We start from the raw sequence: 25,262 nt of genomic DNA on the forward strand, positions 1-25,262 counted from the left end.
TTCTTGAAGTCACATACAGAACCAACTTCAATGTAGTCTATAGATAATTACGGTACTTTTTGTATAACAGGATGATGTTATTGACATCTTATTACATATAAAACATGCAGAAACGAGGGGTAGGTAATACATGAGAGTAAGAGCAGTGAGAAACACTAACTCTCAATAGTCTGTTTACATTGTTGAAGTACACTTCAATAGATTTTGGTCTCTTTTAACTGTAGAAAAGCTTTGATTAGGCCTCCTTGACTGCAACAGCCTCTTTGACCTCGGCGGCGGCTTCACTGCTCTTCTCCTTGGCAGGTTCTTCCTTGGCAGGTTCCACTTCCTCTGGGACTACAAAAGCTGAGACTGGGAAAGTCCTGGAAAGTGTGGTTGGGGTCTTAAACGTGATCTTCTCCTTTTCCTCTGTATAGATCTCACTGACACTGACCCAGATAAGAAGCTCCTTGGCCTTGACTCCAGTGAGCTTCTTGATCTTACCCGTCTGAACCACGGCCGTGACCTCGGTTCCGTAGGAGACAAGCTTATCGATCGTTTCGAACTTGTGAGTGATGCTCTGTTTCTGCTTCAGCCACACAACACCTGACTCTCTGTCGTACCCAACCTCTTCTATGTCCTTCAGTGGTAGTAAACCATTGGGCATAGATATTTCCTTGAGGAAGACTTTTGTCTTCTCTCGGCATATCTCATCTCCGGTGTACTTCTCTGCCTTAGCTCTCACCTCCTCTGTGACCAAACCCATCTCTGTTCTGTTTTTTTTTAGTTTAAGCTTTACCTCAAAGCTGAAGTTGTGTGTTATAGTAAGAGGCAACTTAACCTTGTTATATATAGGTTCTGTGGTATGCGGTACATGGACAAAGCATTAATGGACATGGTTGGGCAGGTCTATGGGTGACTATAGTAATCATCATCAGACAATAGTGATAGCAATTATTGTTGTTACTTGTTAGTATATGATAGATGGTGTATGCATGGCCCTCTGCGTGTAAATGCAGGGCCTATCAACTCGCATTTTCTTCAACAGCTAACCAGTAACCGTCATGTGCTCAATTATTTTTGGTATAAATCGAATTGAATAATATCTTTAGAATTCAAGTAAACATTGTAGTTCACATAATTACAAGAGTTCCAACGTCTAACTTACTGATTGTGATTTGTCACCTTACTATCTTCAAACTTGATGCCTTGGTACTGTTTCACTATAAACTTGGTCCAATCAAATCAAATCAAATCTTATTATTATTTCAAGTTTTATCATTATGCATGACATCTCAAATATATTGTTTCGAAGTAACAGCTCAACTGTTATAACCTTTAAACTTAGGAAGAGAAACCGGCGAAGCTCTGAGCAGCGTGTTCATGGCAGTGGTTATTCAATAACGTCTCTATATGTTTGATCTCCTTAGGCATTGACCCTGTTAGCACCTCGTGGCCTGTCTCAGTGATCAGAACTTCATCCTCTATCCTTATCCCTATCCCTTGGAATCTGCAAATTTATCAAGAATTATTTAAGCAGTTTCACAACCATATAACGGATTGATCAAAAGATTAATCTGCGGTTGATTTTTAGTTTAATCTCGCAAAATCTGCATAGTTTGATACTTCTTGAATGCAAATATTCCTACAAAACCACAGTCTCTTACATCAAGTTGTTACATATGGAGTTTGAAGAGAGCATTGTTTATACCTTTCAGGGCAGTTAAATGAAGATGGTATGTAGACTCCTGGTTCAATCGTGATCACCTGTCCAAACAACCATCATTGAGATTCTGTTTATAAAAATCGTATCTCGCGGATACCAAAACCAGTTCATTTGATGGACTAACATCAACAAGGATAGTTTACGAATGCAGGAGAGTAAGTTAACAGGTGACAATGTTATAAGCCAGACATTTTTTTCATACAAAACTAAGACTCGAAAGAGTTTAGATTTACTTACAGAACCAGGTTCCAAAGGGCGGTCATATCCTACAGAAGAAGAATCGTGCACATCCATCCCAAGGTAGTGACCTTTTTTATCCATCAAAAAGAGAACTTTGTTAGATAACATTTTGTGTTTATACAGCACAAAGCCAGACAACTAAACAAGGATGTTTTGACCAACACGTTAACCAAACCTAGTTGGTTGTATTGGTTTCATCGACCAAAAATGCAAATTTACGATTTATGAACAAACCAATAAGTTAACTTGATCGAGGTTCAATACGGCATACCTATGGAGGTTGGATTCAGCTGGTGATACAGTCTACGATTCTTCAAGATGCCCATCTTCATCAGTCCATCGCACAACATATCAGTCTGCACAGCCACAAAGCATCATCTGAGTTCAAATAGCATTTTGTTGACAAATAAACTTCTTTAAGTTTAACACTGATGGGTCTTTGTGATTATATATGACATCTCTTGTCCATATAAGCTTATGTTTTGTGTATTTGATACATCTCCAGTACAGTTGAAGATAAGTTTATATTTACCGAATATGTGTTTAGTTGGCGGATGGTTGTACCAGGCTTGCATAGCTTTATGGACTCTTTGTTTGTCTCAAGTATAAGATCATATAGCTCTTCCTGTAAACAAAAACACAAGTATCAATGCTTTGATCTTCAGTAAAATAAAATAAAGTTAACATAATAATCAAAACCTGAAGAGAGCTGAATTTTCCGCAAGGGGGCCATGTCCGAGTAAGATCACTAACATAACCATGTAACTCACAGCCCATGTCCAGCAAGACAAGATCACCATCTTTTATCTGCACAGATTATTTAATACGTTGGCTTCAAGAACACATCTCTATATTAGTAAATTAAATAGAATTTCATCAAACTTACTCGCTGATCATTTCTTGAATAATGGATCACACTGGCATTAGAACCGCCACCAACTACAGGATTGAATCTAAAGTAATAAAAGAAGATGAAAAAAATATTAATCTCATTAGAAAAAGAAGAATAAGGGAATACTTATTTATTCATCTAGAGGAGACTTACGCCATTCGCTGAGCACCTCTTACTCGACACTCGTACTCAACTTTGGCTGCCAAGATGCCTTCATCAGGATACCCTTTTGAATGTAGCATTGTTTTCAGAAGACCCTGTGAATAAAAAAAAGATCCAAATCACCACATGAGCTCATTGTCTGTATATAGCTATTGGAAATGAACTTAGTCACAGAGGAGTACCTGGCAGGCAATAGACGCAGACTCTCTCATCAATTTGAGCTCCGCAGGTGATTTAATCAACCTCAGCTCATGGGTAAAACTTGAAAGAGACTTCACTTTGCCAAGAGATGCTGACTTTTTAAACTCGTCCAAGTTTGTGTATTTTTGAGAGGCCGTTTGATTATTATGAAACACTGTAGAAGAGCTTCTTATCATGTCTGAAAGAACCTGTACATGCCAAGAACATATAAATAAAACATTTTACAAGAGCTGCCACTTTAAATATAAGTGTTACCTCTGGTAATTTGCTAATCGGATACGCTTGTTCTGCCTTGAAGACTTCAGACGCTGCATCAACTCCAGCTACTTCTCCTTGCCAAGCAATGTCCTAAAACCACAAACCAACTCTTACAAATCACCAAACAGTCTGTATAACGAAATTCATGTACTTAAACAGATAATTAACCATACATTAGGAGTTGGTTCTGGCATGAACATGCATAAACCGTGTTCACTGCTTAAAACAGCCACACCACCTGGTTGTTGGCATCCAGTTAGATACAAATAATCAGCCTCTTGTCTGAACGTATACGGAACAACGTCTGTCATCATCTTCACAGGAGCTGAAGAAACGATGGCTAAGCTGTTCTGAGGAAGAAGCTCAGCAAGTTTCTTCCTTCTACCAATGTATTCCTCGACTCTTATCCCTGGTGTGACCTCTCCTTCGGACATTAACTGATACCAAAGAAGGAACCATCAGAGAAGCATTATAAAATGATTTTGCAGAATAGAGTAGAATATAGTTACATGAGGATGAGAAGCTGGAGTTGGCTGCCCAATGTCTTTGACCCGTTGAGTTGAATATGCATAGCGACGGATCACCTGAAAACATCATTTCGTAAACGAAGTGTCTCTTAGCCTAAAGCTAATGTTTATAGTTTTGAACATGTAGTGTAGATAAAGAACATGACACAGTGTAGAAATAAGTACTTTCTACAATAAAGTCTCAGGATTTCTGTAAATTTGATTAAAAGTTGATTACTTTCATTCAAAGGATGAAACTTTCTGGTCCCTGAAGATCAATCACCAAACACAGAAGACGAGAGCCATCGAGAAAATATGAACTTTAGAGCATACCTGGCTTCTTGAGACTCTCTGAGCTAGATTCCGTGCAAGTACTTGCATCTCTCTTCTCCTTTTTCCAGAGACACAGAGTCTTTGAGTAGATCGATTTGGACCTCTTAAGACTTCAGGGTTTTAGTTTCAGCTGCTTTGAGGTGCGTTGTCTCAATGAAAAGTCGCGTTTCAAGGTTTTAAGGGGTTTAAAACGCAACCGCACTTTCCAAACCGCTTAATCTAACTTAAGGAAAGATATAGAGAGTAGTGTCAGTGTTAGGGCTTTAGCTGTTTCAACGGTGCGTTTCAGCAGATCTAAGAAAACGCAACCGCACTTTCCAAACCGCTTAATCCAATGATGGAGAGAGTTTCAGGGTTTTAGCTGTTTAAAAACTTTAAAAGGTGCGTTTGTCTTAACAGTGCGTTTCAGCCGACCCATCACATCAAACTGCTAAAGGTCAAGGCTTTGAGTTTCTTCAGACCAAAACACAGCGAAACAGAGGAGAATAGGTTATAGATAAATCGATCCAAGCTTCTCCGCCGCTCATAGAGAGTAACAATGGCTGCTGCTGCAAAAGAAGTAGTGAAGGATGTTGGCAGAGCAATCGGTAAGGAGCCTGTTGGTGAAAAGAGAGAAAGAGAAGAGGAAGCTGAGACAATGGCGCCGTGGGAGCAACACGCGAGCATCATAAGCATCCCTCGGTTCGATTACACAGCTCCTTCTTCTCTGCTTCATCATTCTCACTCCGGCTTCCTCGTCACCTGCTCCATCAGTATGATTGTTTTCCCTCAATAGTCTCCGAGTCTTGTGTGTTGTGAGCTTATTGAATTGAGACTTAATGTTTATCAGAAAGGGAGAAGAGTGCTACCAAGGAGGTCATGTCCATCCTTGGAAAGGTGTTATTGCCCTTAGGGGAGGAGAAAGGTGAAGTTTTGAAGTCTTCTGATGCATCTAAAAGACCAAAACTTTGTGGACAAGAGACAGAAGAAACAGGTAACTTTTCTTTTTTGAAGAGTATAGTCACTGGTTTGTCTTTTTCTAATTAACTTTTGGTGCCATTCTTTAGGTGAGAATCCAAATGTTGAGGATCTCAAGCCGGCCAAAGAGAGTGTCAGTGAAGAACAAAAGTCTCTCATGTCATTGGTTAAGCTGACAAAGAGTGGCTTGCTTCTTTTTACTTTCCCTGTTGACAACTCTACGGATACTACAGGTATAGTGTCGAGAATGTTCCAGTTTATGGAATCTGGAGCTCTGAAGGCACCAGTGTAAGTCTTCTGATTCAATTATATGCATAAACGAATGTGGTTAAATGTTAGTTAGTGAACGGTCATTTGATTGAAGTCTATGCTGTTGACTGTCTCACTCTGGTAGGAGCTTTTGATCACTGACGAAATTAGTACTTTATGATTTGAACATTGCAGCTGGTGCCATCGGATATTACCTGTTCAAGCTACATGTGCTTTGACTGAGAAAGAACTTCAGGAAACAGTATCAAAGCTTGTTCAGCGGTTTGTCAATGATAAACAAAACACACTATCAACACCAGTGAAGGTAAATAGCGAAAAAAAAAACATTTTCTCTGCATAGTCAAGTTGATATTGTTATATTTTATGGCAATAGTTCTGAACCATATACAACCATATAGTTTGCAGCGGGGTATAACCGAAGAGGTGTGGAGGAGGCGAAAGGAAAGATTCAGAAAGCATCAGAGGTTCTAGACCAATGTCCTTTGCTGGACCGCACTAAATGCTTTGAAACTGTTGCGGCCGGAGTGAAAGCCATTGTACCAGATTCAGTTGTGGATCTCAAATCTCCGGAGGTAATTTACTTATAAAAAACGAATCCAAAACCTTGTTCTGTTGCACCTTTTTGAAGATTGGTGTGAAAAAATGTGCAGTTATGTGTTCTGGTGGAACTCTTACCGCTCTCTAGAATACCAAATGGCTCCTATGTAGCTGCTGTTTCAGTGCTTCCTCATAGGCTAGTCAGCACAAAGCCTAAACTAGCCATCAAGCCGCTAGTCCCTGAGACCAAACAGAAGAAGGGACAAAACTGATGAGCAGCATCTGAGTTTCTATAGAGCTTTAAAAAGATCAGTTGAAATTGAATCTCTGTGTGTTAGTTTAGCTATGTCTCTCATGGCATTAACAAGTTTGATGAGCAATGTTGTGTAATTTCAAAATCTTATAAAGGTGTTTGATACAATTACAAAAGCAATTCGGTTTAATTGGATACTGATTTTATATTCAGATTCCGGTTTAAGCAATTCGGTTTAAGTAAAACCCTCATGGACTTGCAATCAAATAACGTTACTTGTATTTGCACTCTGGTGCGAGTAAAGTTTTAAAAATTATAATAACAAACAACAAAGAAAGAAGTGACAAATACAAAAGTGATCATATCCTAAACCAGTAACCACACTTTATCCCAGACTTTTAAGATATTAAGATACAAACAAACTCAGAATGAATCAGACAAATAAAAAAAAAACAGAAAAGCCGTTTTGAACCAGTACTCAAAACCTCAAACTCAAACCTGCCAATATCAAATAACAGTTGCAAAAAAATGAATCTCACACTTCCCCCCAAACTCACGATATCAATTTGTTCTATACCTTTTTTTTAGCCAAACTTAAATCCACCAGGAGGAGCAGCTGGCTGGTTATTACCGAAACTGAAGCCCTGTTGTGGATTCTCGTTCCCACCGTCTGTCAGAATCTGCTCTTCATCTTCTTCTTCAGCCCAATATTTCTCCAAGATCTTAACAGCCTTCTCATATATCTCGTTGTTGTCATGTGACTGAAGGTTTTCGATTTTGTCTAGTCCATCGGACTCTTCTATTATCTGAGCATAGAGATTCACCCCACCGTTTAGTCCCATCTCCTTGTCAGCCTCACTGATCTTGAGAATGTTTTCAAGCCCTTCGAGGCACACAGTCACAATCCTAGGATCAGGGCAGATTAGGAGATCACATAGAGGTTTGATGCAGCCTTGGTTCACCAAATATCTGCATGATGGTATAAGACATGTAAGAGTGAACACTATGAAGTATGAAGTGTAAGTCAGTTATTAGCAAATGCTTAGATGACTTACTGAATCTGCTCGTGAGACCCTCCTGATGTGGCATTGGAAATGGCCCATGCAGCTTCTTTCTTTATATCGAACTCAGCGTTCTGGAGCAAGTGCACAAGAGGAAGTACTAATCCAGCACCAACCACAGCCTATTCTTGAACAAAATAAAATGATTAAAAATTGTCTTTCTAAAAAATTACAATATAAATTTGCTAGAGAAGAGAGTAAACACAACTTGAACATATTCAATATAACTTTTTACAGAATCAGAAATGAAATAGCATTATTGAAATGCTAATTATAGCAGAAAAAAAAACTCATACCTCTATCTGAGCTTGGTTACCAGCAGTGATATTTGAGATAGTCCAACAAGCTTCTTTTTTAATACTTTTCTTGTGATTTTGTGTAAGTAAATTATAAAGGTGTGGAAGTACGCCACTATCAATTATAAACTGAAAAGAAAAACATATAGTTGCAGTCAAAATGTTAATCAATACAACCAAAACACTGTAAAGAGACATTATTCATAGATCATACCTGTGTCTGAGAATCATCACCAGTTACAATGTTCCCAACAGTTCGAAGTGCAGGAATGAGAACCGTAGGTGATGGATGACTTGAAGAAATATATATTTTAGTTAGTATGCAGAAGAACGATAACAAGAATTTAAGGGAGTGAAACAACACTCAATTTCTAAAAGGTATTAAAAACACCACAAATTTGAAGATGCCGACCAACTAATACAGCAATAATATAGCAAAAAGAAACTAACCTCAGAAGCTCCACAAGTCGTGGACAGACACCAGCCTGGATCACAGCCTGGATCTTATCATTGGGGCCATCTGAAAGGTAGGAGAGAGCCCAGCAAGCATCTGTGAGAACTTCTTCATCATTTAGATAGATAAGTTGCCGAAGAACTGGCAGGGCAGGCTTCACCTGGAACATATAAATATCAAACATCATGCTCAAATAATGTGAAGAACACAACCAAACATATCTAGTTAAAAAAATCAAGTTACACAAGATTCTCCAGTTCTACCTCTTCAAATGGTGTTGGTGGTTTCCCACGACAAAAGTTGGACAAGGTCCATGTAGCATTCCTTAGCATAGATAACTTTGAATTTTCGTTTAACTGAGACAGCAACGGTATAAGAGCACCGCAGCTGAGAACAAGATTCCTGCAGTTTGGCGAGTCTCCAGCAACATTCCCCAAGGCCCACACCGCCTACAACGGATATAAATATAGAAAGGTTTATTATAAGAAAACATTAACGTTTTAGCACCTAAACCTACAGAGAAGCACTTGGCTGGTTATAATTAACAATATAAAAATAAAATTCCAAGTGAGAGCTACAATTATCTACAGCTAGTTAGTGGTATAACCTGCTCTCGAACGTCATCACTAGCAGAGCTAAGAAGCTCAACGAAGATAGGTACCGCCCCATGTTCAATCACAACACGAGTATGATCTGATGTCCCTGACGCAACGTTGGTCAAAGCCCATGCAGCCTCAAACTGCAAATAAACTTTAAAGTAAGCCACCAGACCATTCTTGAGTCTAAAAAGTAGTAATCATAAGACAATCATACCTGAAGTTGTGGATGGTCTTGCCTTCCAAGAAACTCAACAAAACGTGGGATAACACCAGCTTTGATCACTTCATCTATAGGAGGACTACGCTCTGCTCATCAAAATTACAAAACTACCATCAGATGTTTATTATAACATTCTGAAAGGAGAATTAAAATGGTCAAACATACCTATAGATAACAACTTTCTAAATTGAGTAGTGGCTTCTAGCTGAGCTTGGGGATCATCAGAATAAACACCTTGCACCATCATTGGGATACCTTCCAACTGTCAAAAACAGAACATCAACAGCACATGAGTTTACTACATGATCAGATGTGTTGTCATAAAGCTGAGATCTAAAATTAAAGGGCAATTACAATCAAAATTATCACTCTTTCAATAAACAAAACAAAGATCCATCAGTAATAAATTAAATTCTGTGATCCAAAATGAAACTAGAGATTCAGATCAGCTGACTTACTCGTTTCTCAACGGCGGCAGCGCTCTGGAGGGCGTCGAGACCAGCTCCGGTAGGCTGCTGCTGCTGCTGCTGGAGCATCATTCCTTCGCGGCGTTTCTTGAGGAGACTGTCCTCGCGTTTGTTTTTTCTGATCTCGACGAGGTTGTCCTCTCTCCTCCGCCTAGCTTCATCGGCGTCAACACCTGTCTTGTATATCTTCTTCCTCAGCTCCGCGCGTGTGCTCGGCCTCAGCGACATCTTGGTTTGTTCTCTCTGAGATCTTTCTCTCTCGCTCTCTTTTGGTGGAAGCTGAAACTGGAGATGGAGATCGTGGTGGACGAGTTGTCTGTTATTTCCGGGTCGGATCCGTGTTTGGTTTTGTGTCGGAATTTTTGATTAGTTGTCGGGAGCCACTTGGATACTTCCTTCTGAAATAGAGTATCCTAAAGTTAGCTTTGGTCTCTTTTCCATCATTGTTCAAAAAAACCTTTAATGGGCCACAGAGATGGAAAGGCCCATTGGCTTTAACACAAACATCATTGTAAGTGGGTTTAACTCAATAATCTCTCCGGAAAAAGCGGCGTCGTTTCATTACGGATCTCGGTTTGACTGGTACGATCATCTGACTCCAGAATCTAGTCCGGTTTAGTCTCACAAATCTATACTATACTAAAAGGGGAATATAAGCCATGGAGAGGGTGTCCACATAGGATAGAAAAATCAACCAATCAGAACCCGAAATTGCTATGTCATCTCATTTTTTTTCGTAAAAAATAAAAAAACAATGCGAAGGTGAAATCGAACTCGGGTTAGTATGATATATATATAGGACAGTTACCACTAAGCCATTGAAACTTTCTTGGACACATATACAAGAACCACTAAGTATATAATCACAAACTCTTATGTACATTTACAATAATATGAATTCAACTTTCAAGACTCCGATACTTTATTTTGTAAAAAAAAAATAAGTAAGTGACTAAGCTAATATATTCTTAGAAAGTGTGAGAACGTTGACAAGTATGAAAAAGCATAGATTTTTGTTTTCGTGACAAAGTTAAGAATTTTGTAAAAGTAAGTTTAACATATAAATTTTCGTGACAAATATGAAAAAACATAGATTTTTGTAAAATTTTGACAAAACAACTCATAACATACTTCTCTAATGTCTTAATAAAATATTATTTAAGGGTGCAATAATTAAATATATTAATTCAATAAATTTTGTAATTTATAGACAAAACAATAACACAACAAATTTTGAAACATTTGTTTAACCTATCGATTTTTTTTCATGAGAATCCAACTAAACAAGATAAAAAAATAATTAGATTTACAAATATTTAATTACCATTTTATTCAATTTTGATTAATTTCAAATTATCATAATGTATCTTTTTGAAGTTACAAATATGAAAAAGCATAGATTTTTGTACAATTTGACAAAACAACTCAAAACATATTTTCTAATGTCTTAATAAAATATTATTTAAGGATGCAATAATTAAATATATTAATTCAATAAATTTTATAATTTATAGACAAAACAATACCACAACAAATTTTGAAACATTTGTTTAACCAATCGATTTTTTTTTATGAGAATCCAACTAAACAATTAGATTTACAAATATTTAATTACCATTTTCTTCAATTTTGATTCATTTTAAATTGTAATAATGTATCTTTTTGAAGTTACAAAAAAATAATGTTCTTTCTTTATTACACTAGAATTATATATAGATTCTATATACACAAAATAAATATAATATAACAACATAAATTTAGTTTCCCCGATTCATATGAAAACTTTTTAAGTTATCCACCAAAGCAAATTAATTAAATCAATGAAATTGTTAAAATACAGCAAATTAATATATAATTTTATTTTAAATTAAATTATTTAAAAAGTGTATTTTTGTTAAAACAAAATAATAAATAAGTAAAACTGATTTGATGGTAATTTTTATGATATATATATATATATATATATATATATATATATCAATTCTATGAAAGAAATAGAAGCTTAATATGGAAAAAAATCTTAAGTACAAAAACCTCTAAAAATTAACAAAAAAACTAATAAATTAAACTATGATATCACTTAAAAGCTTCTTAGACCATATTAATAAAATATTTAAGCGATAATTAGACAAATTTGATTTTTTTTCCAGCAAAAAGTTTATTATTAATTAGCATCAGTTATTTCAAGATGTTTAAGAAATGGTGGACAAAAAAATAGGATGGACATTAATGATATATGAACTATGAATAGTACTTTGTGAAGCAGACTTAGATAACATATATGCACATATATTTTCAGTCCATTTTGATGCCTAAATTCAATTTCTTCAGAGTAATTATTCCACAAATAGATCGTATGAGATATTGTTTTGATATGTAGATTTGTTTTTTCAATGTTAAGAAGATTGATAACTCTAAAAATGTCTCATTCGTATATGATATGTCTATAACCGAGTCCCCAACATGAGACAAGTTTGTTTAAAAAGTAAATAATTTTATTTTTCTTATATTATATAATAAATATATATTATTTACTGATAATAAAAATATAGTTATTCATCTATCACAAATATCTATGCAAATATGTGAATCAAGTACAACAATCAAACAACATAATGATTTCCACAAAGAAAATTTAAAATATATATTTATGTTATGTAGTCATATTTTATATTTTTTAAATAATATAATACAATATTATACATTATTTTTTAGAATTGAGAAATACATATAATATGACGCGCGGTTAAAAGATCTAGTCAAAGTAACTGTACCAAAATCAAAACACACAATTCACACGAAACTCGGAAGAATCTCTTTGCCAGTTCTCATGTTCTTGTTCGCTTCATGTAGACCCATCGCTTGTCGCTCTTACACGATCACCAAGCGTTCGTACACCAACCTCTCGATTAAACACCTTCAGTCTCTTCTGGACAAGAGTGAATCAAATCCTAGAATCATCCACCAGCTCCATTCTCACTTCACCACTGCTGGGCTTCTTCTTCTTACTCAAGAACAAGACTCTAAGAAACTTCTCCTATTCAATCCTCTGCTTCGATGCTATTCTCTTGGCGAAACACCTCTTCGTGCTTACTTACTCTACGACCAGCTCCAACAGCTTCACTTCCTGTCTGATCACGACAAGAGACTGCCTCCTTTTGATAGTTACACTTACCTCTTTCTCATCAAAGCGACTTCGAATACACTACTGGGGATTGGACTACATGGGTTGACGCTAAAACTGGGCTTTGAGTTTAATGTCTATGTTCAGACAGCTTTGGTCGGAATGTATATTGGTGCCGGAAACAGAGTCGATGCTTACAAAGTGTTCGACGAAATGCCTGAGAGAAGCCCTGTAACTTGGAATGTGATGATCACTGACCTGACTAATCTGGGAGAGTTCGAGAAAGCTCTTTGCTTATTGGAGAAGATGCCGAATCGGACTGTAGTGTCGTGGACAACTCTCATCGATGGCTATGCACGAGTGAATAAGCCCAAGGAAGCTATACTCTTGTTCAGGAGAATGGCTTGCGACGCAATCAAGCCGAACGAGATCACCATCCTCGCTATTCTCCCAGCTGTTTGGAGCTTTGGAGATCTAAGAATGTGCGGATCGGTCCATGGTTACGCTGTGAAAAGAGCGTTTGTTCCACAAGACATCCGTGTGACAAACTCTCTCATCGACGCTTATGCAAAATGTGGATGCATCCAAAGCTCGTTGAAGTTTTTCATGGACGTTCCAAACGAAAGAAAGAATCTGGTCTCATGGACAACTATGATCTCCGCCTTTGCAATGCATGGAATGGGCAAAGAAGCTGTCAGTATGTTCAAAGACATGGAGAGACTCGGATTGAGACCGAACAGAGTGACCATGATCAGTGTTTTGAACGCTTGCACCCACGGAGGCTTAGCAGAAGAGGAGTTTCTAGAGTTTTTCAACAAGATGGTAACCAAGTACAAGATCACGCCTGATGTGAAGCACTACGGATGTCTAGTAGATATGCTGAGAAGAAAAGGAAGATTAGAAGAAGCGGAGAGGATCGCTTTGGAGATTCCGTCTGACCAAAAGGCTGTGGTGTGGAGAATGCTGCTTGGAGCTTGTAGTGTTTATGATGATCCCGAAATGGCGGAGAGGGTTACTAAGAAGCTGATGGAGTTGGAGAGAGGCCATGGAGGTGACTATGTGCTTATGTCTAACATCTTTTGTGGTACTGGAAGATTCACAGATGGTGAGAGGTTTCGGAAGCTGATGGATGTTAGAGGTGTAGCTAAACTTCCAGGACATTCTCAATTAACATAGCCAGAACTAATAATAGTCTTGATCATAATAATTATCATTTGAAGTTAGACTTTGAGTTTTAAGCTAATCTTTACACGAAGAAGAACCCACCAACGCAAAGATATAAGCCCAAAGTTCCTCGGCCCAAAGTTTCTCGGCCCATGCTTTTAGTATCGTTAAAAGACGAAAAATCCAACGGTGGTGATCACGTTTCAACTAACCGAGCGGTGTTTTGACGAAAATGCCCGAGAGATCTGCTTCTTCTTCTTTTGTTTACTCCCCACGTGAAAAGCACACTTCTTTTAGTTAAAACACCGACCGCTAATATTCATCCACGTGTAGCCTTCCCTTCGCCATTTCCTCCAATACCATAGCGCCATGTCATTCTATTGACGACTATGCCTGACGTGTCTGTTACTGATTGGATTACGTGGCAAGATGCGAATATCCATGAGAGTGAGAGCAACTTCACTTGCAGCTTGCTCTCGTCGTCGTATATATAAACTCCAGGTCTTATTCATCATCTTCTGATCTCAGTGAAGAAGCCACGATCTGAGTTTTATCAATGGCGAAATCAATCCCTAGCCTCGTATCGTTGATTCTTATCGGACTCGTCGCGATCGCCTCCGCCGCAGTTATATTCGAGGAGCGCTTTGATGGTAACCTACTCTTCATTCTCTCTCGCCTCTGTATATTCCAGACTTTTAGGATTCAGTGATGCGTTTGTTCGTATACATATTCATCTTGATAATGCTGCGAATTAGTTATTCATTTTCGAATCGATATTCTTTGTTTTCATCGGATAAGATCAATTTGTAAATGTTTGATCCGGAGGTATTACGGATCTATGAATTTGTGGATTCTGATTTTTGATTCGAGATTCTAATCGGAGGTTTCATGAAATGGCTGCTAACTTTTGGTTGATTAGTAAGTACTCTTTCGTGGAGATCACGAGAGGAAGGTTTTAACGATTGATGAACTCTGAAACTAGCTAAGCATTGAGTGCAATATTTGTTAGTTTTCAGCTTAGACTTAACATTAATATATTATCCTTTGCAGTCTTCAATTTCAATGAAGCATTCATATCTCGTTCTGTAGAATTCGTTTTGATGTTCTGATCATAATATTGCGATTCTTCTTGATTAGTTAACCTCTTTTTTTTTTCTCTGTTTTCTAAAGATGGATGGGAGAGCAGGTGGGTTAAATCTGAGTGGAAGAAAGATGACCAGGCTGCTGGGGAGTGGAACCACACTTCTGGAAACTGGTCTGGTGATGCTAACGATAAAGGTATGATTCAGCCTTCATAACTTGTTACGGACTCATCATTCATTGGTTTCCCTCATTGTAGCAACTATCATTGTATTGTAGGTATCCAGACCAGTGAGGACTACAGATTCTACGCCATTTCAGCTGAGTTCCCTGAATTCAGCAACAAGGACAAAACCTTAGTCTTCCAATTCTCAGTCAAGCACGAGCAAAAGCTTGACTGTGGTGGTGGCTACATGAAGCTCCTCAGTGGTGATGTTGACCAGAAGAAATTTGGTGGCGACACTCCATACAGGTACATTACCTATCTCGTCTCGCTTTCTGTCAACATCATCAACTAACATCTTCTTTTTACGTTGCAGCATCATGTTTGGTCCAGATATCTGTGGCTACACCACGAAGAAAGTGCATGCTATCCTTACCTACAATGACGCCAACCACCTGATCAAGAAGGATGTTCCCTGTGAAACTGACCAGCTCACCCATGTCTACACATTCATCCTCCGCCCGGATGCTACTTACAGCATTCTCATTGACAATGTTGAGAAGCAAACCGGTAGTCTGTACTCTGACTGGGATCTTCTTCCCCCCAAGAAGATCAAGGACCCCAGCGCCAAGAAGGTATTTGATGACTTATGGACAGAAGAAGAACAAACCAGACCAAAGCTCATGCAATCTGATCTCTTTTTTTTTTTACAGCCTGAGGACTGGGACGAGCAAGAGTACATTCCAGACACTGAAGACAAGAAACCTGACGGATACGATGATATCCCAAAGGAGATCCCAGATACCGATGCAAAGAAGGTTCCTATATTTTGTCTATAGTTGATTCAATATCTAAAATATCTTGTTGTGTTCTGCATTTGCTTATTTTTCCTTGTGTCCTTTCTGTTAGCCTGAGGACTGGGATGAAGAAGAAGATGGTGAGTGGACTGCCCCGACCGTTCCCAACCCTGAGTACATGGGTGAATGGAAACCCAAGGTTTGTCTACCTCTCTATCAAAAAGTATTTATAACCTTTTTCTTTCTCTCAAGGTTGTCATATATTTATGTAGCAAATCAAGAACCCCAACTACAAGGGCAAGTGGGAGGCTCCAGAGATTGACAACCCTGGTAAGTTTCTACTCTCTATACTGTGGCCCTGTTACCAGTTTGATACTATTAGTAATCCATATCTTTTTCAGTTTGTATCACAGTTCTATATCATGTTTTTATGTTCTTGCGTAAACTCAGATGAGACTATAGCTCTCCAAGACATAATATCCAACAATTACTGCACCTAATTTAACTGGTTTCTCGCAGACTTTAAGGATGACTCAGAGCTCTATGTCTTCCCCAAGCTGAAGTATGTTGGAATCGAATTGTGGCAGGTAATAGATCTTGTCAATATGACATCTCGTCTTCCGAGCTCTGTTTTTTGGCCCATGAATCGCATCTAAAAATCATTTCACTATATTTTCAGGTGAAATCAGGATCATTGTTCGATAATGTTTTGATCTGCGATGACCCAGACTACGCCAAGAAGTTGGCAGATGAAACATGGGGCAAGCTCAAGGATGTACGTTTTTCAAAATACTCATCTCCATCAACACAACTGTTTGTTTCTGGTTTCCTGATAAGAGTAGCCAATCTAATCTCGTAATTAAATGCAGGCGGAGAAAGCAGCTTTCGATGAGATTGAGAAGAAGAAAGAGGAAGAGGAATCCAAGGACGCTCCTGCGGAAACTGATGTAAGTTAATTGTAATTGTTTTTAAGTTTTCAGAGTCTTTCTTTGTTTCTTCTGCCAAGGTCCCGAACTAATATCATTGTGTATGAGTTGTTTCCAGGCTGAAGATGAAGCAGAGGAAGATGAAGGAGATGAATCTGACACTGAAGCTAAGACCGAAGCCAAATCAGAAGTTAGCGAGGAGACCTCAGAGAAAGACGCCACTGCTCATGTATGTTAAGAAAAATACTTGTCAGAGTGTCCTTCCATATGGTTGTTTTGTTTAAGTTGATGGTTATATTGTGTGATATTGGTTATGCAGGATGAGCTGTGAGCGAAAAGAGGTTGAAGATTGAAGACCAAAGTTTTCGAGTCTCTGTTTCATGTTTTTATCCTTTCTTTTGAAGTATTTTTAGCAGTCTAGTATTAGCATATAATGATACAATGATATGACGATCACAGGCTCTTTTTGTACTGAACACCATAAGATGACATTTTGCAATTACATCTCTTTCCCTACTCTTCTTGTTTCTCTCCTATCCAAAACTCCGCCAAAAACTGTAGCAGTTAGTTCATTACATACTCTGCAGACTGAGTGGTGAGCTAAGGTCGATAGATTGCGGCTTTGCTTGTGGGCCTTGTGGTGTGTATTTTAAGATAACAGAGGGCCACTAATGATTTTTACTAATCTACGGCTGTTATGATTTCACAAGGATCATGTTACAAACTTACAAGCCCAGATCGCATAACGGGCCTTAATCCGTACTTTAGAAAAAGAAAAGGTATAAATGTCTTTGACAATAAACGTGTTCTATTGGTTGATACATGTTCACATGGATCGCTATTTGGAAAGAGTAAAATTATCCGTAGGATTCACAAAATCTACGGCTATTATCACTTTCACGCGGATCGTGACATAAGTTCTTGTAGCCGTCGATTAAAACCAAATGAACGATCAAGATTTAGTACCGCTAAAACAACGAAAGCGAAATCTTTTTTCCCGCTTCTTGTTATTCCCTGACGATAATAAATACTCTCTTCCTCTAACCAAAATATTCACTCACAAACCAGATCTCAATCTTCTACCTCTTTTCTCTCGAAACCAATCGCAATGGCTCGCACCAAGCAAACCGCAAGGAAATCAACCGGAGGCAAGGCTCCAAGGAAGCAGCTAGCCACAAAAGCCGCAAGAAAATCAGCTCCAGCCACCGGAGGAGTGAAGAAGCCACACAGATTCAGACCAGGAACCGTTGCTCTAAGGGAGATCAGGAAGTACCAGAAGAGCACCGAGCTTCTCATCCGCAAGCTCCCGTTCCAGAGGCTAGTGAGAGAGATCGCTCAGGATTTCAAGACCGATCTCCGTTTCCAGAGCAGCGCCGTCGCCGCTCTCCAGGAAGCCGCCGAGGCGTACCTCGTCGGACTGTTTGAGGACACTAACCTCTGCGCGATCCACGCCAAGAGGGTGACGATCATGCCTAAGGACATACAGCTCGCTAGAAGAATCAGAGGCGAGAGGGCTTAAGATCTTTGTCTATGGTTGTTGCATCTGTTTGAATGAATGAGTGATGAATTGTATAACTTCAAGTTTATTATAAGAACATTGGATCCGGTTTAAATGATGTTGTCCTAAGTAAACCGTGTGAAATTAGAAGAGATCTAAACCGATGACCATGATGACGTCATTCTTGAGTTGCCAGAAATAAACCGTGTCGTGATAAACCATTTGATCCGATTTAAAGTTCTAAACCATTGTTAGAAATAAACCGTGTAAAAATTAGAAGCCATCTAAACCATTTATTTGTCTGAAATAAACCGTGTCTGAATAAACCATTTGATCCGATCTAAACCATTGTTAGAAATAAACCGTGTAAATTTAGAAGAGATCCAAACCACTGGTTATTTTTAATCGGACGGTTCATAGTTGTTCAATGACGTCAACGAGAATTTTCCAACCAATGAGAAGACTCCAAGTCAATTCACCAGCTACCTATCATCCACGTGTTTTATTCTTTTTCGTATAAATGTGTGACATTAATGAATGTTTTCTTTCACCCTTGTCTGATCGACAAAACCTTTTATAGTTGATACAAAGATCGTTAAAAGTTTATTGGGTTTCTCCTGGCTGTTTCGTATTGTGTGCTTCTCAATCAGATCTGAGGAGGAAGAGGAGTTAGTTTGTGATGTTTTTGTTCGATTGGTTCTATGGAATCCTGGCGACGTTAGGATTGTGGCAGAAAGAGGCGAAGATATTGTTTCTGGGGCTCGACAATGCTGGCAAAACTACTTTGCTTCACATGCTCAAAGACGAGGTGAATATTCCTTAGCTCTTGTAGATTCTAATTTAGACTCTTTTGGATTATCTGGCAATTCGACATTTACTACTGAGAAATTTAGGCATATGAGTTGTTGTAGTGGGGAATCTTTAAATTGATATTTTTTTAATAGCCGATTGTGTGTTAGGACATGTGTTAAAGCTGGTCGGAATCAAACATGCTTAATCTCGATTTGTTGTGTTGTGTGTTGCAGAGATTAGTCCAGCACCAGCCAACACAGCATCCCACGTCTGAGGAACTGAGCATTGGCAAAATCAAGTTCAAGGCTTTTGACTTGGGTGGCCACCAGATTGCTCGTAGGGTCTGGAAAGACTACTATGCCAAGGTTTTATACATCTCTCTGTCTTTTGCCATCACAACATCATCCTAGTAACACTGGAGACTTGCTGATAATATCTTTGCTGATAGTCTTGGATATAGTTCAGAAAAATTGATTGCTTGTTCTGAATCTTGAATGTAGAGAAACGTATAGTTTAGATAGAAACTCTCTTGGTTATGTTTTGAACAGATCAGAAGCTACCTATGTGTATGTCTTTGCTGATACAAGCTCCTTTCTCTCTATGTGTGTGTAAAGGTTGATGCAGTTGTGTACCTAGTGGATGCTTACGACAAGGAGAGGTTTGTGGAGTCAAAAAGAGAGCTTGACGCTCTTCTATCTGATGAAGCCTTAGCTAGTGTTCCCTTTCTTATCCTTGGGAACAAGATTGATATTCCTTACGCAGCCTCTGAAGATGAGCTGAGGTATCACTTGGGTCTCACCAATTTCACTACCGGTAAAAGCAACGTGAGTCTAGAAGAATCTGGTGTCCGTCCCCTTGAGGTCTTCATGTGCAGCATCGTCCGCAAAATGGGATATGGCGAGGGCTTTAAATGGCTATCTTACTACATCAAGTGAGTAGGAAAAGACAAACTTTTTCTCAATGTTTCCTCTTTGAAAACACAAAAACTTTTTCTCTCTTGTAGTTTCCTCCAAGTTTTGATATAAATCATTAAGTCGACTGCTTACAACTTGTGCATTAGTAGTAGTACTCATTTTCTTTTGTTGAATCAAACCGAAGAAGAACAACATCCTGACTGTGAGTAGTAGTAATCACTACGACCTCTACGCTGTTCTGTAAGCAAAAGAAATGCGATTATGATATAAAACTCAGCTACTTGTCAGAATGATGCATCTCGCAAATGGTGAGATTCCGCTTTAGTATAATATGGTTGTTCTTGTGTTTAAAACCAAACGAAAATAAAAAACCAACAGATGAAGAGAGAAAAAACACACTAAAGATGAAGTTACAATGTAGGGTTATACAAGAGTTGGGACCAAAATTTACAGAGGTTAGTAGATTCACCGTCTCTTTGCTCACCGTCTCAGGCCAATTATAAGGGTAAACTTCTCTATCACTGGAGAGAGTTCCCGCTCTTTCTCTGCATCCAGAGAGGTATATAGTTTAACACTTCAAGACTACCTGCAATAGATAAAAAAAATTATCCAGTAGAGCAATGACGAATGGGTATATGATTGTAATTATATGACTTGCTTTTTGATCAGTCATGAGGACATGATTGTACCTGAGAAAGCTTCAGCTCAATACCGTCGAGCTAAGAAACCCGTCTGATTGATTTTCAGGAAGGAAAAACAACCACCATTTCCTTCTTGAATAGCTGCTGAGTTCAAGGCCAAAAAAAAACCAGGAAGTTACAAATGGAGTTTAGCTATTACATGAGAGAAAAGTTATTGTCATTTTCACTCTTTTTCGCTGTTACTGCTTCTAAATCAAATTATAGGGACCTGCTGATAGCCGGACATTTCATTGCAAGAAAACTAAACATTTGAAAATAGAAGTTATGTCATAATGAAACTTTACCCTTTTAAAATGCTCAACTTCTTGCTCCATATGTAATGCATCGGATTTTTCTTCTGCTTGATCTTGAGAGCCCATCACCAAAGGATCCTGGTTTTGTTGTTTAAGCACCTGCAGAGAAAAATGAATCGCTAATGAGTAATGAATCACTAAGGATCTTGTGACATCATACTGAGTACAACTGAAACCGAAATATGTGATAGTTTGTCGCGTTATTCCATGTCATTAATACAATGGAATGGTAGAATACAGAACGATAAGAAGAAAATTACTTACAAGTTTGAAGCTATCAGTAGATTCAAGAAATTCAACTTCTTGGAGATCCATACTCTCACTCCGTTGAAGTAGAACAGATAATCGTATAATCACGCACATGATAATGAACTTTCTCTTTGCCTAAAACAGACGGTATAAGGATCAGAACAACAACATAAACATGTTGAGCGTAGTTTCAACTGAAATATAAAACACATTACCTTCTCAGCGAAATTCTTAAAAGGTGCACGATCAAGCTTAGGAAACTTCTTTCTTTGGTATCTCGTAAGCAACGCTATAAGCTGTGCAAATCATGTCACTAGAATCAGAAAAAAAACAGTAAATTCAATACACGTTCCTCCTTCTATAGGATTAGGTACCGTACCTCGACTTCCTCAGCAGTGTAGCTGTAGAGATGATCTCCATTCTACGAAAGAAGAAACTATTAATAACAAAAAGGTTAAAAGTAGACATTGAAAACCCACAAAAAGGTTTATAAATTGCTATGTTCAGTGCTTTTCTTAACAAAGTTAGCTGAACTAACCTTAATGATATGATAAGACTGCTTATGATACCCTTTTTTCCCTGTGATGATTCCAATATTGTGCAAAAAACAAGCAGCTTCAAGATACTCAAGATCCTTATCATCTAACACGACGTTAAAGTCATTGCACTTCCTCAAACCTACAAAGATCTCCTGAAAAAATCATTGTCCTATCAAATTTATAGAATCAAGAAAGTGACCATATCAATATCTCACAGTTAGTACCTTGGCGATATTAGCACAGTGTACCGCATGATTCATTCGCTTCTTCCCATTGAGCCGCGTTGCAAGCCTCATGACCGACCTCCACCTCGCATTAGCATTCAAATCATACAATCCACCAAAAGCTTTACCCAAAGAATCAGCAATCACACCTTCCGCCAACGCGTACTCCGACACCTCCATCTCCTCAATCCCCAGAGCCTCGAATATCTCCTCCAACAAAACCGCCCCAGCGACAATAAACTCTGCTCTTCTACCGAAAAATCCTTCTCTCCTAATCAATCCCTCATCTCCTTCACTACATAACCTCTCCACAACACCACTCAGCTCACTCCTCCCAAATCTCCAATCCCTCTTATACCCCTCCTCGAGATGACACAGATCACTCCCATATCCACTGAAAACAGCGTTCTCAATAGCTCGAATCGTCCCGGAAGACCCCACAACAACCTCAAATCCCTCACACTCTCTCAATCTCTCCCCTAAACTAGACTCACTGATCACACCGCGTATATACTCCCTCATCTCCACCAATCCAACACACATCTGCGTCAGATTCACATGACCTAGCTTCAAAGAAACAGCTAGCTTAACCTCACCACGCTTACCTATGGATATGAATGCAGAGTTATCAGCTTGGTTAACAGAGTCGTAATAACAAAAAAAAAAAAATAATAACCTCACCACAGCTTAGCTATGGGTATGGATGCAGAGTTAGCAGAGTCTTGATGACAAAAAAAAATAATAATAACATCATCACAGCTTAGCTATATATAGACGCAGAGTTACCAGTTTAGTTAGCAGAGTCGTGATGATATAACAAATAACAAATAATAATAACCTCACCACAGCTTAGCTATGGATATGGATGCAGAGTTAGTAGAGTCGTGATGACAAAAAAAAATAATAATAACCTCACCACAGTTTAGCTATATATGGACGCAGAATTACCAGTTTAGTTCGCAGAGTCGTGATGATAAAACAAATAATAATAACCTCACCATAGCTTAGCTATGAATATGGATGCAGAGTTAGCAGAATCGGATACAGAGTTACTAGTTTGGTTAGCAGAGTCGTGACGATAAAAAAATAATAATAATAAACCTCACCACAGCTTCTTACCTACAACAAACTCAGTAGATCCACCTCCTATATCGATACACAGCGCAGACCTCTCGAACACAGGCAAAAACTGAAGCACACCTAGGTAAACTAATCTGGCTTCCTCTTCTCCGGAGAGGACGTCGATCTGTATCCCGACGTCGTCGAGCGCCGTCTCGACGAAGTGTTTTTGATTCTCAGCTCGGCGGAGGGCTTCTGTTGCGACGCAGCGGATCTGGTTGAGTGGGACGTTGTGGGAGAGGATGAGGGATTTGAATTTGCGGAGGGATTGAATCGCGCGGGATTGGGATTGAGGGGAGATCGAGGTTGGAGATTCGCGGGAGAGGACGACTGGCTCCTTGAGACGCTCGACGGGGACGAAGGATCTGGTGGAAGGATCGGCGTGGACTATGAGGAGTTTGAAGGAGTTTGTTCCCATGTCGATGGAGGTGAAGAGGTGTGGTGGTGCGGTTGGGTGAGACTGTAGATTTGAGGAGTTCATCGTTGATCTTCTTCTTCTTTGCTCGGAATGCAATTGGGATTGTCAACTTATCTGAGTTTATATATGTTCGCTGACATTTTAAAAAAGACTTAATGAGAGAGAACCTACTTGTTATTGTATGATTTAAGATATATGGGCCTGAACATTTTAACCGAAAGCAAGAAGAAGGCTAATTTTGCCACTGCATTAACTTCTCCGTTAATATTTGGAGAGATGAAAGTGAAAAAGATAACATCAATCAAACAATACCAAAAATTTCAAGCTGAGAACAACCGTTCTTCGATAGCTTGATGAGTAATAGAGACTCACAAAAGTTTGGTAGGATGATGATATATCATAATTCGGGATGTTACGTTCAGTTTGTTTATAAAAAAAGATAAAAGATTCTTTTATCAAAAAAAAATAAAAAAATAAAAGATTGTAAGATAAAAAATTAAAACATTCCAACATTATGAAAATGGTACTATTTATTCAATCATGTGTGATAAATTTATAAAATGAGGAAAAGCAATAACAATATATTATTTTATTTTCTTAAAGACTATTCATCGTCCCATTCGAAACAGTAACGAGTATATCCATCACGATCTACACGACACATAGGAGTTTTCTCGCCAATGGACTCTTTTCCCACCTCCCAAATGCATTCTCTACATACTGGAGTCTCTCCAGATGGAGTATCATCTCTTGCTACTGTAAATATATTAAAATAATGAGATCCGCCTCCATACCACGTAAACAGGCAACGAAACTTCGTAGTTTTCCAAATGTTAACATGAAATCTGAAATCCCAGTACTTATCCCAAGGGATACGGATCAACCCCAAATCATCGTCACCAGATTTGCAATGTACATTCAAAACTTCCCCGTTCTCTACAGTGTTGTGGATTACAACATGCTTAGGTGCTAGAGGTAACACGCCGTCGTGGCCTGATCCTGGTGTTGGTGTTGGTGCTGGTGCTTCCGCCGTAGTGTTTGGCACATCTAACCCTGATGCAAAGAGAATAAGAGTAAGATAAGAGATGATCATAAACATCGATATGCAATGAAGCTTATTAGAGAAAGCCATTGTTATGTAAATCATGTGGAGTGGATTGTTAGACAAGTTCATATTGGTTCCCTATTTATAGATATAAACCAAAATGCAGATATATTTGAAGTGGTGACTGTATATTTATATAAAGGAATGTACGTTTTCAGTCCATGTAATTTTAATTGTTTTCATTTTACGATTCACTAAAATGGAAACAAATCATCACGTACAAAAAAAACAATCCCATGGATTAACACTAGCGACAACACTAAGTTCCATGGATTAACATTAACAAGTTCTTATCCAATTATTGAACTTACCTTTAATTAATTTTACCTTTCGTAAAACCATTTAAACTAATAGATCTATGACAAAAAAACGAATCATCCCTTCCAAAAAGGTCAAAGGCAAGTATGGTAGTCGATATCACATAGCACTACGCAAACACACATAATAATCTGATTTATAAATATTTAAATTACAATCCAAATCAACTATATGTAACCAAGAATGATTAACGGAAACATTCCTAAAACAATAATTAATTAACGACTTATTCTTGGGTTCACTTCCTAGGATGAACCTAGACGTTCACCAACCAATATGATTGTTTTATTTTATATTCGATATCTTTTAAAAAAAGAAACAAAATATTGTCAAATTATATTATGTTTTTAAAATTAAAAGGTAAAAATAAAAAAAAGTAAAAAATAGTAGTAATTACAAAAAAAATATTTTTAACGTCGTCAGCATG

The 25,262-nt window shown here is 38.2% G+C and overlaps 9 protein-coding genes and 1 pseudogene across 11 annotated transcripts; 5 read left to right on the forward strand and 5 right to left on the reverse strand.

The window, feature by feature from the left end:
- Nucleotides 1-14: 14 nt before the first annotated feature.
- Nucleotides 15-829, reverse strand: BNAA08G26490D. Its single transcript, XM_013802238.3, has one exon. It carries the CDS (start codon nucleotides 743-745, stop codon nucleotides 236-238), a length of 510 nt encoding a protein of 169 aa, XP_013657692.1. The 5' UTR covers nucleotides 746-829; the 3' UTR covers nucleotides 15-235.
- Nucleotides 830-1,219: 390 nt separating this feature from the next.
- On the reverse strand, nucleotides 1,220-4,571 carry LOC106362351 (annotated as a pseudogene).
- Nucleotides 4,572-4,690: 119 nt separating this feature from the next.
- On the forward strand, nucleotides 4,691-6,526 carry BNAA08G26510D. Its single transcript, XM_013802236.3, has 6 exons — nucleotides 4,691-5,049; nucleotides 5,127-5,270; nucleotides 5,344-5,542; nucleotides 5,699-5,828; nucleotides 5,923-6,096; nucleotides 6,175-6,526. Exons 1-6 carry the CDS (start codon nucleotides 4,836-4,838, stop codon nucleotides 6,331-6,333), a joined length of 1,020 nt encoding a protein of 339 aa, XP_013657690.1. The 5' UTR covers nucleotides 4,691-4,835; the 3' UTR covers nucleotides 6,334-6,526.
- Nucleotides 6,527-6,576: 50 nt separating this feature from the next.
- Nucleotides 6,577-9,781, reverse strand: LOC106362350 (importin subunit alpha-4). Of its 2 annotated transcripts, XM_013802234.3 has the most exons (11): nucleotides 9,403-9,781; nucleotides 9,110-9,206; nucleotides 8,939-9,030; nucleotides 8,733-8,864; nucleotides 8,389-8,574; nucleotides 8,122-8,285; nucleotides 7,886-7,964; nucleotides 7,672-7,800; nucleotides 7,370-7,497; nucleotides 6,892-7,283; nucleotides 6,577-6,812 (listed from the first exon to the last, which is right to left on the reverse strand). In XM_013802234.3, the coding sequence occupies exons 1-10, from the start codon at nucleotides 9,637-9,639 to the stop codon at nucleotides 6,899-6,901; spliced, it is 1,629 nt and encodes a 542-aa protein (XP_013657688.1). In that variant the 5' UTR covers nucleotides 9,640-9,781; the 3' UTR covers nucleotides 6,577-6,812; nucleotides 6,892-6,898. The 2 variants fall into 2 exon arrangements, with proteins under 2 accessions (XP_013657688.1, XP_013657687.1); XM_013802233.3 differs by having other exon boundaries at nucleotides 6,577-7,283; nucleotides 9,403-9,780.
- Nucleotides 9,782-12,125: 2,344 nt separating this feature from the next.
- Nucleotides 12,126-13,778, forward strand: LOC106360286 (pentatricopeptide repeat-containing protein At1g09220, mitochondrial). Its single transcript, XM_013799876.3, has one exon. The coding sequence runs from the start codon at nucleotides 12,242-12,244 to the stop codon at nucleotides 13,709-13,711; it is 1,470 nt and encodes a 489-aa protein (XP_013655330.1). The 5' UTR covers nucleotides 12,126-12,241; the 3' UTR covers nucleotides 13,712-13,778.
- Nucleotides 13,779-14,159: 381 nt separating this feature from the next.
- LOC106362348 (calreticulin-2) lies at nucleotides 14,160-17,183 on the forward strand. The gene is made up of 12 exons (XM_013802231.3): nucleotides 14,160-14,349; nucleotides 14,870-14,977; nucleotides 15,059-15,251; nucleotides 15,319-15,577; nucleotides 15,656-15,760; nucleotides 15,852-15,938; nucleotides 16,012-16,069; nucleotides 16,259-16,326; nucleotides 16,419-16,514; nucleotides 16,609-16,686; nucleotides 16,784-16,894; nucleotides 16,985-17,183. The coding sequence occupies exons 1-12, from the start codon at nucleotides 14,256-14,258 to the stop codon at nucleotides 16,994-16,996; spliced, it is 1,269 nt and encodes a 422-aa protein (XP_013657685.1). The 5' UTR covers nucleotides 14,160-14,255; the 3' UTR covers nucleotides 16,997-17,183.
- A 159-nt stretch (nucleotides 17,184-17,342) lies between these two features.
- LOC106362349 (histone H3.2) lies at nucleotides 17,343-18,278 on the forward strand. The gene has a single exon (XM_013802232.3). The coding sequence runs from the start codon at nucleotides 17,774-17,776 to the stop codon at nucleotides 18,182-18,184; it is 411 nt and encodes a 136-aa protein (XP_013657686.1). The 5' UTR covers nucleotides 17,343-17,773; the 3' UTR covers nucleotides 18,185-18,278.
- A 420-nt stretch (nucleotides 18,279-18,698) lies between these two features.
- LOC106362347 (GTP-binding protein SAR1B) lies at nucleotides 18,699-20,000 on the forward strand. Its single transcript, XM_013802230.3, has 3 exons — nucleotides 18,699-18,971; nucleotides 19,189-19,320; nucleotides 19,570-20,000. Exons 1-3 carry the CDS (start codon nucleotides 18,843-18,845, stop codon nucleotides 19,888-19,890), a joined length of 582 nt encoding a protein of 193 aa, XP_013657684.1. The 5' UTR covers nucleotides 18,699-18,842; the 3' UTR covers nucleotides 19,891-20,000.
- Nucleotides 20,001-20,150: 150 nt separating this feature from the next.
- On the reverse strand, nucleotides 20,151-23,606 carry LOC106362346 (exopolyphosphatase-like). Of its 2 annotated transcripts, XM_013802227.3 has the most exons (9): nucleotides 22,995-23,598; nucleotides 21,876-22,480; nucleotides 21,651-21,803; nucleotides 21,492-21,533; nucleotides 21,328-21,408; nucleotides 21,128-21,247; nucleotides 20,855-20,962; nucleotides 20,559-20,651; nucleotides 20,151-20,455 (listed from the first exon to the last, which is right to left on the reverse strand). In XM_013802227.3, the coding sequence occupies exons 1-8, from the start codon at nucleotides 23,473-23,475 to the stop codon at nucleotides 20,613-20,615; spliced, it is 1,629 nt and encodes a 542-aa protein (XP_013657681.1). In that variant the 5' UTR covers nucleotides 23,476-23,598; the 3' UTR covers nucleotides 20,151-20,455; nucleotides 20,559-20,612. The 2 variants fall into 2 exon arrangements, with proteins under 2 accessions (XP_013657681.1, XP_022546153.1); XM_022690432.2 differs by lacking the exons at nucleotides 20,151-20,455; nucleotides 20,559-20,651 and having other exon boundaries at nucleotides 20,783-20,962; nucleotides 22,995-23,606.
- A 245-nt stretch (nucleotides 23,607-23,851) lies between these two features.
- LOC106359410 (S-protein homolog 5-like) lies at nucleotides 23,852-25,211 on the reverse strand. The gene has a single exon (XM_013799122.3). The coding sequence runs from the start codon at nucleotides 24,584-24,586 to the stop codon at nucleotides 24,017-24,019; it is 570 nt and encodes a 189-aa protein (XP_013654576.3). The 5' UTR covers nucleotides 24,587-25,211; the 3' UTR covers nucleotides 23,852-24,016.
- Nucleotides 25,212-25,262: the final 51 nt, after the last annotated feature.

Source organism: Brassica napus, chromosome A8, assembly GCF_020379485.1.
Source record: "Brassica napus cultivar Da-Ae chromosome A8, Da-Ae, whole genome shotgun sequence".
Classification (NCBI taxonomy): domain Eukaryota; kingdom Viridiplantae; phylum Streptophyta; class Magnoliopsida; order Brassicales; family Brassicaceae; genus Brassica; species Brassica napus.

What these genes read in the sequence shown, in the direction of transcription:
- BNAA08G26490D (XM_013802238.3), bottom strand. Translation starts at nt 745, where the DNA reads ATGGGTTTGGTCACAGAGGAGGTGAGAGCTAAGGCAGAGAAGTACACC.
- BNAA08G26510D (XM_013802236.3), top strand. Translation starts at nt 4,836, where the DNA reads ATGGCTGCTGCTGCAAAAGAAGTAGTGAAGGATGTTGGCAGAGCAATC. An exon ending in GGAGCTCTGAAGGCACCAGT is followed by an intron (nt 5,543 to 5,698) that starts GTAAGTCTTCTG and finishes TGAACATTGCAG; the next exon opens with CTGGTGCCATCGGATATTAC. An exon ending in TGGATCTCAAATCTCCGGAG is followed by an intron (nt 6,097 to 6,174) that starts GTAATTTACTTA and finishes AAAAATGTGCAG; the next exon opens with TTATGTGTTCTGGTGGAACT.
- LOC106362350 (XM_013802234.3), bottom strand. Translation starts at nt 9,639, where the DNA reads ATGTCGCTGAGGCCGAGCACACGCGCGGAGCTGAGGAAGAAGATATAC. An exon ending in CTGCCGCCGTTGAGAAACGA is followed by an intron (nt 9,207 to 9,402) that starts GTAAGTCAGCTG and finishes TGTTTTTGACAG; the next exon opens with TTGGAAGGTATCCCAATGAT. An exon ending in AAGACCATCCACAACTTCAG is followed by an intron (nt 8,865 to 8,938) that starts GTATGATTGTCT and finishes GTTTATTTGCAG; the next exon opens with TTTGAGGCTGCATGGGCTTT.
- LOC106360286 (XM_013799876.3), top strand. Translation starts at nt 12,242, where the DNA reads ATGTTCTTGTTCGCTTCATGTAGACCCATCGCTTGTCGCTCTTACACG.
- LOC106362348 (XM_013802231.3), top strand. Translation starts at nt 14,256, where the DNA reads ATGGCGAAATCAATCCCTAGCCTCGTATCGTTGATTCTTATCGGACTC. An exon ending in ATTCGAGGAGCGCTTTGATG is followed by an intron (nt 14,350 to 14,869) that starts GTAACCTACTCT and finishes TGTTTTCTAAAG; the next exon opens with ATGGATGGGAGAGCAGGTGG. An exon ending in ACGCTCCTGCGGAAACTGAT is followed by an intron (nt 16,687 to 16,783) that starts GTAAGTTAATTG and finishes AGTTGTTTCCAG; the next exon opens with GCTGAAGATGAAGCAGAGGA.
- LOC106362349 (XM_013802232.3), top strand. Translation starts at nt 17,774, where the DNA reads ATGGCTCGCACCAAGCAAACCGCAAGGAAATCAACCGGAGGCAAGGCT.
- LOC106362347 (XM_013802230.3), top strand. Translation starts at nt 18,843, where the DNA reads ATGTTTTTGTTCGATTGGTTCTATGGAATCCTGGCGACGTTAGGATTG. An exon ending in TTCACATGCTCAAAGACGAG is followed by an intron (nt 18,972 to 19,188) that starts GTGAATATTCCT and finishes TGTGTGTTGCAG; the next exon opens with AGATTAGTCCAGCACCAGCC. An exon ending in GGAAAGACTACTATGCCAAG is followed by an intron (nt 19,321 to 19,569) that starts GTTTTATACATC and finishes GTGTGTGTAAAG; the next exon opens with GTTGATGCAGTTGTGTACCT.
- LOC106362346 (XM_022690432.2), bottom strand. Translation starts at nt 23,475, where the DNA reads ATGAACTCCTCAAATCTACAGTCTCACCCAACCGCACCACCACACCTC. An exon ending in ACTGTGCTAATATCGCCAAG is followed by an intron (nt 21,804 to 21,875) that starts GTACTAACTGTG and finishes TGATTTTTTCAG; the next exon opens with GAGATCTTTGTAGGTTTGAG. An exon ending in ACACTGCTGAGGAAGTCGAG is followed by an intron (nt 21,409 to 21,491) that starts GTACGGTACCTA and finishes TGATTTGCACAG; the next exon opens with CTTATAGCGTTGCTTACGAG.
- LOC106359410 (XM_013799122.3), bottom strand. Translation starts at nt 24,586, where the DNA reads ATGAACTTGTCTAACAATCCACTCCACATGATTTACATAACAATGGCT.